Source organism: Narcine bancroftii, chromosome 5 (assembly GCF_036971445.1).
Source record: "Narcine bancroftii isolate sNarBan1 chromosome 5, sNarBan1.hap1, whole genome shotgun sequence".
Taxonomy (NCBI): Eukaryota; Metazoa; Chordata; class Chondrichthyes; order Torpediniformes; family Narcinidae; genus Narcine; species Narcine bancroftii.
The window spans coordinates 211,096,110-211,112,458 of record NC_091473.1 but is presented as its reverse complement, the minus strand read 5'-3'; the positions used below and the strand labels follow the sequence as shown (position 1 = coordinate 211,112,458).

Genomic DNA, 16,349 nt, shown 5'->3' with positions numbered 1-16,349 from the left:
AGCCACATTGCAAAAGCCAAAGTGAGAGGGCACTTTATCTGAATGCCCAGAACATTGGAAACAAGATGAATAAACTGTTGGCACAAATCAATCCAAAGGGGTGTTATTTCATGGCCATGACACAAATGTGGTTGGAGAGTATTGTGAATTAAATATCCAGGGGTATTAGGTAATTCTCATGGATGGGCAGGAAGATATGGGAGGTGGGGTAGCACACTTGATTCAGGGTGATAGTGAGATGACAGTAACAGAGGAACAGAATGAATTGATCTGGTAAAGATGAGGAATAATAGGGGGTCAAAAATCAGGCACTGGTCAGTATTTTAAAGGTAATTCAGGCAGCAATATGCTGTTGGGTGTGAAAATCATGTCACACAGAAGGTGCTTCGGAAGTCAAGAATGAGACCAAAATCTTCTTGTTACAGGAATTTTTATTCAATGTCTATCAAGGTGCAAGTCAGACAGGGTCTGTCCATACCAGTCAGCCCAGCAAGTACAAAGGGGTAGTGACCCAGAAGATCATGCAGTTATGATGAAAAAATCCCATGAAAAGTTGCAGCAGGCTGACTGGAGATTATAAGAATACAGAGGTAGAGCTGGAGGGAAAACCCCATTCATCAATGTTGTGAGAAATGAGTCTTTTCTTTGGCTTGGCTTCGCGGACGAAGATTTATGGAGGGGGTAAATGTCCACGTCAGCTGCAGGCTCGTTTGTGGCTGACAAGCCCGATGCGGGACAGGCAGACACGGTTGCAGTGGTTGCAGGGGAAAATTGGTTGGTTGGGGTTGGGAGTTGGGTATTTCCTCCTTTGTCTTTTGTCAGTGAGGTGGGCTCTGCGGTCTTCTTCAAAGGAGGTTGCTGCCCGCCGAACTGTGAGGCGCCAAGATGCACGGTTTGAGGTGATATCAGCCCACTGGCGGTGGTCAATGTGGCAGGCACCAAGAGATTTCTTTAGGCAGTCCTTGTACCTCTTCTTTGGTGCACCTCTGTCACGGTGGCCAGTGAAGAGCTCGCCAAATAGCATGATCTTGGGAAGGCGATGGTCCTCCATTCTGGAGACGTGACCCACCCAGCGCAGCTGGATCTTCAGCAGCATGGACTCGATGCTGTCGGCCTCTGCCATCTTGAGTACTTCGACGTTAGGGATGAAGGCGCTCCAATGAATGTTGAGGATGGAGCGGAGACAACGCTGGTGGAAGCGTTCTAGGAGCCGTAGGTGAGTAATGAGTAAAACTGATATAAAAATATGAAGATGAGGAAACTAGAATGGATATATGTGTAATGAATAAAGCCAAATAGGATAAGGATAGATAATAGAATGTAGGAAGTAAAGTTAGTTTGAATAAGATAAGGGTTTTCTAGCCTTAGACAGAATTAGCAAGTTCTGCATATAAGAAGGTTGTAGTCCTGAGAGTCAGGAAGGTGTGAATTAGAACAAAGGCAGGTTTGTGAATAAGGACAATAAGGACAATGACATGATGGGACACCGACAGGATACCCCCTGGTCCTCCAAGTTCACAGAAACAGCACGTAGGCAGACAGGATTGCCTAATGCCAAACTCATCCAGGAGACAGAAGAATGTAACGGGGAGAGTAATTCTATACTGAAATAAACAGTATAAAAGTTGGGTGAGCCCCAGTGTATGTGTGTATTCCCAGGGTAAGGGGAAGCACCCAACCTTGCATTGTTGTATAATAAATGTTCTTTGTTCTCAATCTTTATCTCGAGCAAATTCCGTGAAGGTACTTCTGTTTCTCACAAATGGGGACTCGTCCGGGATCCACTCCCTCCACTGACAGAGTGCCCAACGACGAGGGTAGGTGCACCCCGGCTGATTCAGCTGGACTCACGGACAGCGGGTGACTTGTCAGTGGATGAAGCGAGTGATATCCGAGAAGAGGCATTGAGAACAAACGATGGGAGGACATTAAGGAAGCGCGCTAGGAATAGCTACTGGATCCCGGTAAGAGGAATTTTACTTACCTGTTAGAATGGGAGGTGTGAGTAGCAAGGGAAATAGTCCGAAGGAAGGACGGGACAATCAGATAACTAAGCAAAGTCCGTTAGGATTAATGCTATCTGATTGGGGTGCGGGGAGAACCCGTGGGAAAGACAAACTGATCATGGTCAGGTATTGCTGTCTGGAATGAGTTAAAAGTCCGATAAAAGGGAGTTCGGTATAATGGCCAAAGCTCAGATCCGAGGATGGCTGGATGTGTCAGGCATTGAACATCTGGCTCTATCAAAACCAAAGAGATAATATTGAGAGCAGGAAATATGCAGCCCGCTGGCTCAGTGGATCGGTTGATCAACTGGTTTTGAATGAAAAGGAATGTAAGAAGGATGAGGAACCTTTTGTCCCTGAAACACAAGGATGGGATGTGTTACATTCCCTTCCTCCACCTTATGCTCCTCCTATGCCGGCTCCCATCTTTCCCCTCTCTCCTCTGCTCTACCCTTCTGCACCTTCCCCTCCTCCCCTACAGCTAAAGAAAGGGGAAGAAAGTAGGGGTGGTATGATGACCTGTTCACAAAGTACTAGATTACCACCTCAATTGACAAGAGAGGGAGGAGACTTTGGTTCAAAACAGTGTGAGACCCTCCGGGAGGGAAGGGCAGAACCATTTGATTCATTTCCCGGAGAGCAGGAATCTGGACATTATAAAGGAGAGGATAAGCCAGAAATTAACTGGATGAGACCTTTATGGGAAGTTCCCATGGGAGGGGGTCGGTTTCGTAAATGTGCCCCTGACTAGTACAGAGGTGTGTAATTTTAAGAGAGAATGCCCAATAAACAGAAAGGAAAGGCTAAGATTTTGATGCAGGCAGTCAAGGAAGTCGTGGAGGGACAGCAAGGAAAGGGTAGGTAGGGGCTGTGTGCCAGCTCCTGGACATTGGGAGGAGCTCCGGGATTGGGAGAGTAGAGACCAGAGCAGGGGCAAGGGTAGAGGGGAATTCCGGGAACGACGACCATTCCCGGGACCTTGTGGTAATCCCGGTAGGAATTGGGAAACAGGAGCATTAGTTAGCTACCATTGTAAAAAGGAGGGGCATTTTAAGAGAGAATCCCCAATGCGAGCCAGGGAGACGCCATCTTACGCACTGATGTGTTGGAATATAGGATTAATTAATCATAGAAAATATGTAGACTAGATGCTTATGTACTTACTATTCAGTTTGTATACATGAATCCAGTACTATGTAACAATTTAATATTTACCTCGTGGTGAAAGGAAAGAGTAATGTAAGTAAGGGGCAGCCACAGTATGTCGGAAAGTTGGCTGATTACAAAAGGTTTAGAATTGCCTTCTCCCAAAATACAAAAGAGAGGATATGTATGAACAATTTAGTAGGAATGTTAAGGAAAAAGGAGGTGTTGATTAGCACAAACAAAAAAGAATCTTACAGAGACTGTCAGAAACAAAGAGAATGGAATCAGTAAGAAGCTAAGACAGAAGGAGGTGTTGAGTAGAACAGAAGAATATGGCCAGATGAGAACAAAGAAATAATTAGAAATATCTGGGGTATGAATTGATTTCTGATCAAAACAACAGGATATTCCCACCTTGAGGATTAAGATGGGAGCTCTACACCCCAGATAACTGCAGAGCAGGAAATTACTTGTGATAAATCTTATGCAAGAAATCTAGCAAAGAAAGCCAACTTTTGTTCTGTATGATAATGAAATCTAGCAAAGGAAGCCAACTTTTGTTCTGTATGATAAGGTTGAGCTATATAAACTGTAGAGACTGGACAGTAGAGGTCAGTCTTGGGGAATTGCTCACTGTGCAGGTGACCTATGAACTAACGACTGAACCAGAACTCTGTTAAGCTTTATTCTTATGCTGTGTAATAAACTGATTCTCCTATCACTTCATTTAACGAACTCGCTGGACTCAGACAACACATAGACTAAATTAAGGGTAGGGTAAAGCCAGAATCTGACAGATGGAAGCAGATTATGAATAGGGGGTGTCTTGGGTAAATTTATACCTCTCATTTTGTTCATTTTAGATTGGTCACAGTGTTTGAGCTACCGAAAGAAAATAGACACACACACCGAGAGCAGTTCAGTTTATACAAATGTTTATTACTAATTCAAAAGCTGATTTCACACTACAATATGCAAGCCCTTCCCAACTATACTTATCAAATCTTCGACTGGTCCCAACTGCCGAAGCGAGGCAACGACTGCACACTTGTAGTAGGTTGTCAGGGCGCTGGTAGCAGCTTCTCCACCTCCCCCGACCGGGACGTTGCTCGGACTCTGGCTGTTCTTCCTTCTTGACAAGGGGTGTTCCCACCCCTCGGAAAGTCTAAACTTCAGCAGCAGGACCACAGGCTTATATACTCCAAAAACAATTAATTATGCGCCTACTCCTAATATTTGTCAGTCAAAATCAAAACTGAACATTATATTCTACAATTTAGAAGATTAATTATTATGGAACCAGGATGTTATGATTTCCTGGTTTATCTCGTAGATACAAAGACTTATTAAAACTTCTCGAGCAAGACAGGTTGTGACCAATTCATCAATTTCAGAGTGTTGCATTTGACAACTGCTTTCCCTGGGCCTCACAGTGGAATTCCATTTCAAAGTATATCTTCAGATAAGTCCCCATGGCTGAGTTTAATTACATCTGCTAGTTCTGAAAGTAAGGTGACCTGCGTGTGGACCCAGTGTCGTCAGTTCCACATAAGCAAAAAGCATCTGGGTACATGGTTTTAATCCTCCATTACATTCCACCCCTTGGTCACAATCTGTCATTTGTGAGGCCTAACCAGTATTTGAGTACAGAGGGAGCGAAAAAAGAGAAATCAAAACAACAATTACAAAGATAAGCAATGACGCGAGCAACCAACGGAGGATAGTGTGCCTGGCCCACTCCCCCAAATGTAGCAGTTAGCCATGAGAAAGGATTCCAACCAAGGCTCAAATTATCCTTGTTGGCCACAATACCCAGATACTGGAGCTCACAAACAGATTTTGAAACATGCTGAACAATAACATATTTATATAAGCTGCACTTGAGGCTGGTGACCGAGGACTTCCTTGGTGTAATGCATTGGACCATGTCTCGATGGAGTAGACACGGGAATCCTGCCCACACCTTCAGGCTTCAGAAGGGTTCGGGGGCTTCCAGGACCACATGCTATTGTTATCTTTAAGAGCCTGTTTAACCCATTGTTTTACCTCATCATGAGTAACTGGAGCAGGAGAAGCCAACTAGATAGAAGCAGCAGTGGGAGCAGAAAGCACAGCTGGGCCAGGAGGACTCAGCAGCTGGGGATGATGTTCCCCTGCTTTTCTCTTATAAAGGGCATAAAGGACCGCAGTAGGTTTCCCATCAATATCACTTTTAGGTACGCCTAACTTTAACAAGGTTAGAAAAAAGTCCTTTCTTGTCGGTCCGTTATTACCAGCAGACCCTCTCTTTTCATCCTGCTTGTCTGATTTAACCTGGGCTGTACGTGAATAGATTTTACCTCCCAATTCTAATTCTCAAAGCCCCGATAAGGCGTGCATCGCCTCAGACACAGGGTGCCCAATTAGTGGACTAGTTACGGACAGAACCAATCCCCGTGTGGTGGGTTGGGCGGAACGAACCAATCTGGTATGCATTCCGGCAGTGAATATCTCTTCATCAGGACTCCCCCCATGTACCCACAGCCTCAAACGCCCTGCATACAAGGCAGAGGCCAGGGCCTGTTGACGAATTACTGCTATACCCTCCTCTGGGGTTCTCCAATTGTTTTGCAAATGTAAATCCCAATCTATTGGTGATGGGTATACTCGTAGCAGGGCATCCCCTAGAGTAGTAAGTAATCCATCTCTCTCCCTCTACCCCGCAGCTCAGCAGTGACCCTGATATCAGTAAACAATGTTCCTAATCCCAACAATTCCTCAGGGGTTAAAAATACATTACCCCCTCCTTGTTCCCAGACTCACAGGAGCCAGACTGCCAGAGTTTCTCCTGCCTTTTGCCTAAATCGATCTCCAATGGCAGCCAGCTCTTTTACAGAGAAGTCACGGATCATTGACGGCTTCCGACCCCTATTCCCACTTTGGCCCACAGGGCCCTCCACCCAGTCTAGGGGAGGAGGTCGAGGCCATCCAACAGAGGGAGTAGGCCATAGAGCATAAGCAGGGGTTTGGGTATTTTCCCCTGGGTCCACATGGGAAACCGGGGTATCTATCCCTTCCATCTCTACCCTTAGATCATCCCCCCTTCTGTTGTTTGGTAAATCTGCTGCCTTATAGGGCGGGCGTGAACAGCAGGTGGAGAGGGAGGTATGTTAGACACATGCTGAGGAGTATCTGCATTATTACCATCGTCATTCCAGATATTCCCATCCCAATCCTCAATTACATCAGGATCGTCACCATTCCTTATCATGGCATGAATATGATATGGATCGGGTTCTACTCCATGCCTTTCCTTATCTGCACAGAGCTGCTGCCGGAGTTTAATATTATGGCAGATCATTTGGACATCCTTATCTTCCCATTCTTTGGCTCTGTCCTGACTGGTGCGAACAATCTCGCTCATCATGGAACAGCATTGTCGCAGGGCTTCTAGCTCCACCTCTAATTGCTTTCTTTTGCACTGAGATTCTACTTCTCCTTGAATTGATTCTGCTTCACGCTGAACGGAGTGGCGTAATGCTGTGGCCAGCAACCAAAAACCATTCGTCAGCGTTCCCTTTTTATCAGGAAATTTACTTTCTCGAAGGAGAATGGCAACCCGCTCTCCCAGAGGTGCACTTGATGGGTCTAACTTCTCATCCCAACTAATGGGTGGTCCCAACAAAGACAGGGTATTGGCCAACATGCCAAAACCATCGTCTTTGGAAGTCCATCCAGGAATCAAGAACTGCTCAGGGCTCATCTCTTTCTTTCGGCGAAACATCTTGAGACCAACCCTGCTCGCAGCGCCAATTGTCTTGGGTAAACTTATACCTCTCATTTTGTTCATTTTAGATTGGTCACAGTGTTCGAGCTACCGAAAGAAAATAGACACACACACCGAGAGCAGTTCAGTTTATACAAATGTTTATTACTAATTCAAAAGCTGATTTCACACTACAATATGCAAGCCCTTCCCAACTATACTTATCAATGCTTGGACTGGTCCCAACTGCCGAAGCGAAGCAACGACTGCACACTTGTAGTAGGTTGTCAGGGCGCTGGTAGCAGCTTCTCCACCTCCCCCGACCGGGATGTTGCTCGGACTCTGGCTGTTCTTCCTTCTTGACAAGGGGTGTTCCCACCCTTCGGAGAGTCTAAACTTCAGCAGCAGGACCACAGGCTTATATACCCCAAAAACAATTAATCATGCGCCTACTCCTAATAATTGTCAGTCAAAATCAAAACTGAACATTATATTCTACAATTTAGAAGATTAATTATTATGGAACCAGGATGTTATGATTTCCTGGTTTATCTCGTAGATACAAAGACTTATTAAAACTTCTCGAGCAAGACAGGTTGTGACCAATTCGTCAATTTCAGAGTGTTGCATTTGACAACTGCTTTCCCTGGGCCTCACAGTGGAATTCCATTTCAAAGTATATCTTCAGATAAGTCCCAATGGCTGAGTTTAATTACATCTGCTAGTTCTGAAAGTAAGGTGACCTGCGTGTGGACCCAGTGTCATCAGTTCCACATAAGCAAAAAGCATCTGGGTACATGGTTTTAATCCTCCATTACAGGGGGGAGGGTCACGGTTCTCAGTCAATACACACCGTGGGGCTGCACGGAGAACCATTGGTAAATTTAAGCATAGAACCCCACAGTGACAAGATTACCTTTTTAGTAGATTCTGGGGCAGCCCGGTCTAGTATTTTACAACCACCCAAGGGTGTTAGGATAAAGGGGACAGTGATAGTTTCGGGAGTAGGAGGAAGAGACTTTACATTCCCTGTATTAAGAGATGTAAGAATACAAATGGGAGAAAAGATAATAACAGAGGATATTTTACTAGTTCCCTAAGCTGGAGTTTGTTTGTTAGGACGAGATTTACAGGACCAATTGGCTATCGGCACCAGACCACAGGAATCAGGTATCAGGGTTCAATTGTATGTATTATGCGAGGAAGATCGAGAACTAATAAATCCTGGAGTATGGGCAGAAAGAGGCAATAGAGGAGTGTTAGATATTCCTCCCCTGCAAGTTACTTTAAAAGATTCTGAACAAGTAATTATATGAAAACAGTATCCAATTCCGATGGCTGGCCGAAAGGGGCTGCAGCCAGTAATTGACCAGTTGGTGAAAGATGGTATACTCGAACCTTGTATGTCACTTTTTAATACCCCAATTTTACCAAAAACCAGACGGTACCTATCGATTAGTGCAGGACTTGAGGGAGCTGAACAAAATTATTCTCACCCATCACCTGGTTGTACCTAATCCCTATAAAATAATGGGTAAAATCGATCCCCATAGTAAATGGTTTAGTGTGATTGACCTCAAAGATGCTTTCTGGACCTGTCTGTTAGCAACAGAGAGCAGAGACATGTTTGCCTTTGAATGGGAAAATCCTTTTACTGGACATAAGAATTAATACTGGTTGACGGTCCTTCCCCAGGGCTTCACAGAATCACCAAATTTATTCGGCCAGTTCTTAGAACAAATATTTGATGAGGTTCCTCGGAGAGAGAATTGTCAGTTGATGCAATATGTTGATGATTTGTTAATTACGGGAAAAACGTACGAATTAGTTAAACAATATACTGTTGAACTTTTGAATTTTCTGGAGAATAAGGGTCTCAGGGTGAGCGAATCCAAATTACAATTTGTTCAATCAGAAGTTAAATACTTAGGTCATCTGGTAAGTCAGGGAACTAGAAAAATAAATCCAGAGAGGATACGTGGTATTCTACAGATCCCACCTCCCAAGAATGCCCAAGAACTTAGGAAATTCCTTGGTTTAGTGGGATACTGTAGAATCTGGATTGAAAATTATTCTAGCCTGGTCAGATTTCTCTATGATAAACTCACGATTCTAGGGGGCGAAGCTGTTGTCTGGACAGAGGAAGAGATTAAAGATTTTAACGGTGAAACAGCGCCTTATTAGTGCCCCAGTGTTGGCTTTACCCAACCTAAATAAGCCATTTGACCTATATACCAATGCGAAAGGAGGTGTAGCCACCGGAGTACTAACACAAGAGAGGGCAGGCTGTAGACAGCCAGTTGCTTTTCTGTCAAAAGTTTTAGACCCTGTTTGTCGTGGTTGGCCAGAGTGTGTGCAAGCCATCGCAGCCACTGCTATTTTAGTTGAGGAAGGACGAAAGATTATGTTTGGTGCCCCGATGATGGTTCACACCCCTCACACAGTCCGCAATATTCTCTTACAACGTGCTGGAAGGTGGCTCACAGACTCTAGAATTTTAAAATATGAAGCGATCCTAATGGATAGGGATGATTTGACCCTGATTACGAATAAAGAACACAATCCAGCAGCTTTCTTGGTTTCTCCAAATGCTGACAATACCATAAATGAGTTAGAGCATGTATGTTTAGAGGTAATAGATTTACAGACCAAAATTAGAGAGGATTTAAGCGATGAGCCTTTACAAGAGGGTGAAAGGTGGTTTATTGATGGATCTTCCCGTTGCATTGATGGCACTCGCTATAGCGGGTATAGTGTAGTGGATCGGAAAGAAGGAGTGGTGATTGAAGCCAGTCGCCTCCCCGGTCATTGGTCAGCACAATCTTGTGAATTGTATGCCCTCTGTAGAGCTCTCCAGGGTCTAGAGAACAAGGTGGGCACTATCTACACGGACTCAAAATACGCTTTTGGTGTAGTGCACACCTTTGGGAAGATCTGGAAAGAGCGGGGAATGATAACTGGAAAAGAACAAAAGTTGATCCATGAAAACTTAATTCTCCAATCTCTAGATGCTCTTACATTACCTGAGGAAATAGCTGTAGTTCATGTACAAAGCCATCAAAGTGGTGACAGTCCTGAAGCACAGGGGAACAGACAGGCAGATGTAGCTGCCAAACAGGCTGTGCTCACGGAGAAAATAGACATGCAGCTGTTACTGCCCACCCCTGGAGTATCCTATTCATTCTATTAAACCTGGTGATTGGGTATATGTAAAAGCATGGCAAGATCACCAACTAAAACCTGTCTGGGATGGCCCCTATTGTGTATTTTTGATTACAGACACTGCCGTGCGAAGGGATGGAGCCACATCCAATGAATTAAACGAGCTGCTGAACTACAAACTAACGACATTGATAATCTACCCTCCACCTGGCGTGCAGTCCTTCATCCTTCTGATCTGAAAGTTAAACTATGCCGGGAAAAAGTGCTGTAATGTTGTTTGTATCATTTGCTGTTTTGTTTACTTGTTGGTTCCCAATTTTTGGGAAATCACCAAATTGCTCACAATGTATTAAGTCCTCCTGGAATAGAGGCAGCAGAGGTGACAATTATTTACCTTTAGAATATAGACAGGGCACAGATATAAAGTATAGTCATAGTGGGGTATGGGTTAATATAGGATCCCAACATGGACCAGGGGAACAGAACAGCTCTAGAGGAGTAGATTTGATTTCTATTTTGGCCTCTACAGATATTAAAAAGAGGAGTTTTAAAGGGATAGCACAAAGAAGATGGTGGGACAATGACCGACAGAATGTTAGTCAGGATTGTACATGTAGCAGAGATAGAGCGAATACATGTGCTAATGTTCACAGACAGGCTGCAACTCACAGGTTCAGTGACAAGAAACACCCCTCCCCAACTTGGTCTCCTGTAAATCATTCTTTGGGTCACACAGACATTCGGAAAGTTAAGAACTACCACTGTAAGGGGAGTTCCAGTTGTAAACAACGTAAGCTGCTCCAGAACACTACAGCTGCTTGGCATTTAAATCGTTTAATCAGACTCCAGCCTTGGAGATCATCACCGAACAGACAGTGATGGCCCTGAATTTATGGGCTGAAGAAAGACAACAGATACGAGCCACAGTTCAACAAAACCGCCTGGCTCTCGATTACTCGTTGGCTGCTGAAGGCAGCGTTTGTGAAAGACTGATTAATGACAATGTTCACAACGGTCAGGCGGTTAAAGACACTTCTTCAGGAGTTCGAAAATCTTCCCATGCCCAGGTTCAGATGTGGCAACCTTGGTCCAGTGTGGGATGGACTAGACTTTTTATTGGTAACTGGAGTCTGATACCCACAGCCCTTATAGCAGCTGGACTCGCTATTCTGGCCATTATGGTGCTCCCCTGCCTAAAGACTTGTGTGCAGTACTTAATTCATCGAACCCCTCGTCAGAACACTATAACCCAAAGGATGTAAGTTTCCCTAATTCTGTCTAATGACGCTGAGACTGCAGTTCGTTTACTGACCAGCTGGGAAAAAGACCAAGTTTACAAGTAATACATTCCAGTTGAGAATTCACGAAGTGTAGCTAAAAGAAAAGTGAGGATTGTGAGAGATGAGTAAAACTGATATAAAAATATGAAGATGAGGAAACTAATATAGATATACGTGTAATGAATAAAGCCAGTATGAATAGGATAAGGATAGATATTAGAATGTAGGAAGTAAAGTTAGTTTGAATAAGATAAGGGTTTTCTAGCCTTAGACAGAATTAGCAAGTTCTGCATATAAGAAGGTTGTAGCCCTGAGAGTCAGGAAGGTGTGAATTAGAACAAAGGCAGGTTTGTGAATAAGGACAATAAGGACAATGATATGATGGGACACTGACAGGATACCCCCTGGTCCTCCAGGTTCACAGAAACAACACATAGGCAGGCAGGATTGCCCAATGCCAAACTCATCCAGGAGGCAGAAGAATATAAGGGGGAGGGTACTTCTATACTGAAATCAACTGTATAAAAGTTGGGTGAGCCCCATTGTATGTGTGTATTCCCAGGGTAAGGGGAAGCACCCAACTTTGCATTGTTGTATAATAAATGTTCTTTGTTCTCAATTTTTGTCTCGAGCAAATTCTGTGAAGGTACTTCTGTTTCTCACAATGTCACCCTCAAACTGGAGGGGCAACACCTTATATTCAATTTCCACAGTCTGAGAGAAACCCTCTGTCCTCTCCTTCTATCAATTCTCAGCATCTCTCTCTTCGACCCACCCACCTGTAAGCCCGTGCTCCCCCGTTTATTCTGGTGTCTGTCTCCTTTTCAGCACTCCTGGGAAGGGTCAGGCCTGAACTGTCAACTGCTTTTTATATCCTGTGGATGCTGTGTGACCTTCTGAGTTTCTCCAGCACTTGTGTCCCTCATCATCTGAAAATCCAGAGGTTGCAGCATCAAATTTCAAAGTTAATCAATTGCAAACACCAAAGGGAACTTGTACAACTAAGCCTTGTCCAGTAGTTAACGATGCTGACATCTCCTGGCTGGTTAATGATCTCGTCACAAAAGCCCAGCCATGCAGGCACCAGGTCAAAGGTCACCACCACAGTCCCTCAGCAGCAATGCACAAAATGCTGGAGCAACTCAGTAGGTCAGGCAATATCCAAGGAAGGCAATAGACGGCAGGAACCACACACTCAGAACAGCAGAGAAAGAGGGTAGAAGCCCAAATAATAGAGTGGGGAGAGCAAAACAGGGAATGGACAAGAAAAATCCCCATCAACAATCCTTAACCCTGTGGCTTCTGAAACGTTGGCTCTTCGGTCCACGTGTCTGTACTGAGCAGGATGCCCAAGTTAAAATAAAACTACTGCCCCCAACATGATCCACCTCCCTCCATATTCATTAGTCTGTCAAGAACCAACTACACCTGGCAGCCCATTCCCGGTGTTCACTGCTGTCTGGGTAAACTATTTGCTCCGAACAACTCTCTTACCCTTCCCACTTCTCCCCCCAACCCCCCACACCCGTAAACACACACCCATTAATGTGTGGTGCTTGTATGAGAAGGAAAAAATGCTGACTCTCCAACCTGAAAATTCTCCTTCCGTGTGAACTCGTTGGTGTCCCCATAAACCGGAGAGCTGAGAGAACAGTTTGCCACACAGGGAGCAGGTGAACAAAGTCTCCCTTGTCTAATTTTTTTGGTGGTCCTGTCAAGAGGACTGTGCGAATCCCTTGCTGCCAGAGATTGGCCTCTCTCTGATGTGAACCTGCTGGTGTGAATTCAGGCCGGAGGGCTGAGAGAACCCTTTCCCGCAGAGAGAGCAGGTGAACGGTTTTTCACCAGTATGCACCCGCTTGTGTGTCTGCAGGTGGGAGGCCTGAGAGAACCCCTTGCCGCACAGAGAACATGTGAATGGTTTCTCCCCAGTGTGAACTCGCTGGTGTACCTGCAGATCAGAGGACCGAGAGAATCCCTTCCCACACTGTGAGCAGATGAACGGTTTCTCCCCGGTGTGAACCCGCTGGTGTGACCACAGGCCAGAGGATTGAGTGAACCTGTTCCCGCACAGAGAGCAGATGAATGGTCTCTCCCCAGCATGAATTCTCCAGTGGCCCTGCAGAGAAGAGAAATCGGCAAATCCCTTTCCGCACTTGTTGCAAGAGAATGGTTTTTCCCTAGAGTGAACTCTCTGGTGCCTCAGCAGGGCAGAGGACTGAACGAACGCCCTCCCGCAAAGGGTGCAGGTGTATGGTTTCTCCCCTGTGTGAACTCTCTGGTGCCTCAGCAGAGCAGAGGACTCAGTGTATCCAATCCCACAGAGATAGCAGGTGAACGGTTTCTCCCCAGTGTGAACCCGCTGATGTGCCTTCAGACGAGAAGGCTGAGAGAACCCCTTTGTGCACACAGAGCAGGTGAACGGCTTCTCTCCGGTGTGAACCCGCTGATGTGCCTTCAGACGAGATTGCTGAGAGAACCTCTTCCCGCACAGGGAGCAGGTGAACTGTTTCATTCTGGTGTGCACTTTCAGGTGCCTCAGCAGGGTGGAGGACTGCGTGAATCCATTCCCACACACGGAGCAGGTGAAGGGTCTTTCTCCAGTGTGTATTCTCCAGTGTTGTAGCAGATGCGAGTAGCGAGAGAACCCCTTCCCACACACACAGCAGGATCTCTCCCCGGAGTGAATGTTCTGGTGCTGCAGGAGGCTGGAGGACTGGGTGAACCCCTTCCCACACACGCGGCAGGTGAACGGACTCTCCCCGGGGGGAAGACACCCTTGCTCCTCCAGTTCCTTTGAGGTTTGAAAGCTCTTCCCACAGTCAGAGCAGGGGGATGGGCTCCCCCTAGTGGGGACACACTGGTGTTGCAGCTGCACGTCAGAGTTGGCGAATCCCTCCCCACACTCTGAACATGGGAATGGTCTCTCCCCAGTGTAACCACAGTGATGTGTTCCCAGCAAGTCCAATGAAAGCCCCACCTCACTGCATACCTCACTTTGGAGTGTTTTATCTGCTGTATCACTGGTAACCTGAGCCTCCATGTTGTCCATTCGACAATCAACAGTAGAAGGGTTTCTCCGTGCAATGATACACCTGCTCCTAATCAACCGATAAAACTGGCTGATACTACGATCCCAAGGAATCTAGTCGGAGTGTCAGACCACAACATGGCGTTGCTTGAAGCTTCCAGTCTGGAAATGCCCTGCTTCCTAAAACCTGTGAAGAAAAGATGGTGGAGTAAGAGGAAGCAAGGCATTCTCTGCAGTCAATGTTCCGGGACAACACATCCTAGAGAGACATGGCCAGCAACGGGACCAACCATGGAAGTGTCCTGAACTGTGAGGAGGATCACCACAGACAGGTAGACACATGGGTGAAGTGAAAAACAAAAGTCTGTAGAAGTTGCAATTGTAGTAATAACTCAGATGTCAGAGGAACTCAGCCAGTCTCGCAGCATCCACAGGAGGTAAAGATATATTAGCAACGTTTTGGCCCTGAATCCTTCTTCAAGGTATAAAAAAGAGCAAGTGGTGTCTGAATAAAATGATTGGCATGGGGAGGAGTACAGACATATTGCAATATACCCTAGGTGCCACTGTCAGGGGGACACCACTGGCCTCGCCTTTCCCACTCAATATTTGAGCTCACCCACCCAAAACAGATTCCATCCCACCTACTTGAGTGCCACTCCAGGATGGCATCTCATCAGGCCGCTTCAGGCCGTTCCAGCACGCAAGCAACACCTGGCAGCAGCTCAATGTGAAAAATGGCCATGTTTCCAACCCATAATCCCCCACACAGCTGGAATGACTCTCCCAGTGCCAGCCAGGGGAATGCATAGCAGTTCCAGTTGTGTGGGGGATTATGGGTAGGGAAGATGGCCACTTTGCCCTTTGATCCCGCAGTCAACCTCTGGCACCAACAAGTGGCCTGTGAATTGCCAGAGACCAGGTTGCCAACAGGGCTGTCGCAGCCTGCCCTCGCAACGCACTAACGGAACTACCAACAGCCTGTCCATGATGACAACACCAACTGCCCAATGACGACCCCGGCCCCTGCAGGCCACCCTGTGACAGTACCTGATTGGCTGCTCATATCATGTCAGGTGGCATGGTTGGTCTGTTCTGGTTTTTGAACTGGGGGCCACACATGTCAGTGCTTGTCCTAGGGCACTACTGAGTACAGACCAACAGAAGATAGGTGTTCATTAGATAAGGATGTAGGACAGGAGAGAGGGAAAGTGAGAATTGACAGGGGAGGGGAATTGGTTCGGCGAATGCAGAGGGAAGACAGAGAAGTTAGTGTTCGTGCCATCCAGTTGGAAGGAGTCCATATGGAATGAGGTGTTGTGGCTCCATTTTGCAGGTGGTTTCAGTCTGGCAGTGCATGAGACCATGGACTGATGCGTGGGCAAGGGAATGGGGCGCAAAATTGAAATGGGTGGATACTGGGAGATCCCGCTGTTGTGGCAGACAGATCCCAGATGCCCAACAAAGTCATCTTCCATTTACCACCAACTCCCGCCCCTTTTCTCATTTCCTGTCTCTCTATCCCACTCCTCAGCTCTGCATTCACAGAACCAACACCCCTCATGGTGGGACCCTCCCCAGGATCTCGACAACTCGGGTCTCAGCCCCCCACAACTCGGGATCATGCCCCCCCCCCGGCCCCGAGATCTCGGGACATCCCCCCCGGCCCCGAGATCTCGGGACATTCCCCCCCCCCCGACAACTCGAGACTCATCCCCCCTCTCCCCGGGCCCCGAGAACTCGGCACTGACCCTCCTCCCTGGACCGCCATAACTTGGGACTCGCCCCCTCCCTGGGCCCCGAGTACTCGGACACCCATCCTTCAGGGGAAATGTCACCTCCACGACCAGCCTCAGTGGGCCGGCCCGTCACTTAGGGAACGGCGCCCATGACGCTGCACAGCTCTATGATGTCAGCACGCACGCCTCTGCCGGCGGCTGGACATCACGTGACTGGGCGGCCGCAACCCGGAAAGGGAC

The 16,349-nt window shown here is 46.6% G+C and overlaps 2 protein-coding genes across 4 annotated transcripts; both read right to left on the bottom strand.

Annotated features, from left to right (window-relative positions):
- Positions 1-4,070: 4,070 nt before the first annotated feature.
- Positions 4,071-13,381, bottom strand: LOC138764712 (uncharacterized). Of its 3 annotated transcripts, none has more exons than XM_069940965.1 (2): positions 13,291-13,381; positions 4,071-9,854 (listed from the first exon to the last, which is right to left on the bottom strand). In XM_069940965.1, exon 2 carries the CDS (start codon positions 6,979-6,981, stop codon positions 6,220-6,222), a length of 762 nt encoding a protein of 253 aa, XP_069797066.1. In that variant the 5' UTR covers positions 6,982-9,854; positions 13,291-13,381; the 3' UTR covers positions 4,071-6,219. The 3 variants fall into 3 exon arrangements, with proteins under 3 accessions (XP_069797066.1, XP_069797067.1, XP_069797068.1); XM_069940966.1 differs by lacking the exon at positions 13,291-13,381 and adding an exon at positions 12,930-13,048; XM_069940967.1 differs by lacking the exon at positions 13,291-13,381 and adding an exon at positions 12,119-12,917.
- Positions 13,054-16,260, bottom strand: LOC138765505 (zinc finger protein 229-like). Its single transcript, XM_069942533.1, has 2 exons — positions 16,122-16,260; positions 13,054-14,557 (listed from the first exon to the last, which is right to left on the bottom strand). The coding sequence occupies exon 2, from the start codon at positions 14,389-14,391 to the stop codon at positions 13,054-13,056; it is 1,338 nt and encodes a 445-aa protein (XP_069798634.1). The 5' UTR covers positions 14,392-14,557; positions 16,122-16,260.
- Positions 16,261-16,349: the final 89 nt, after the last annotated feature.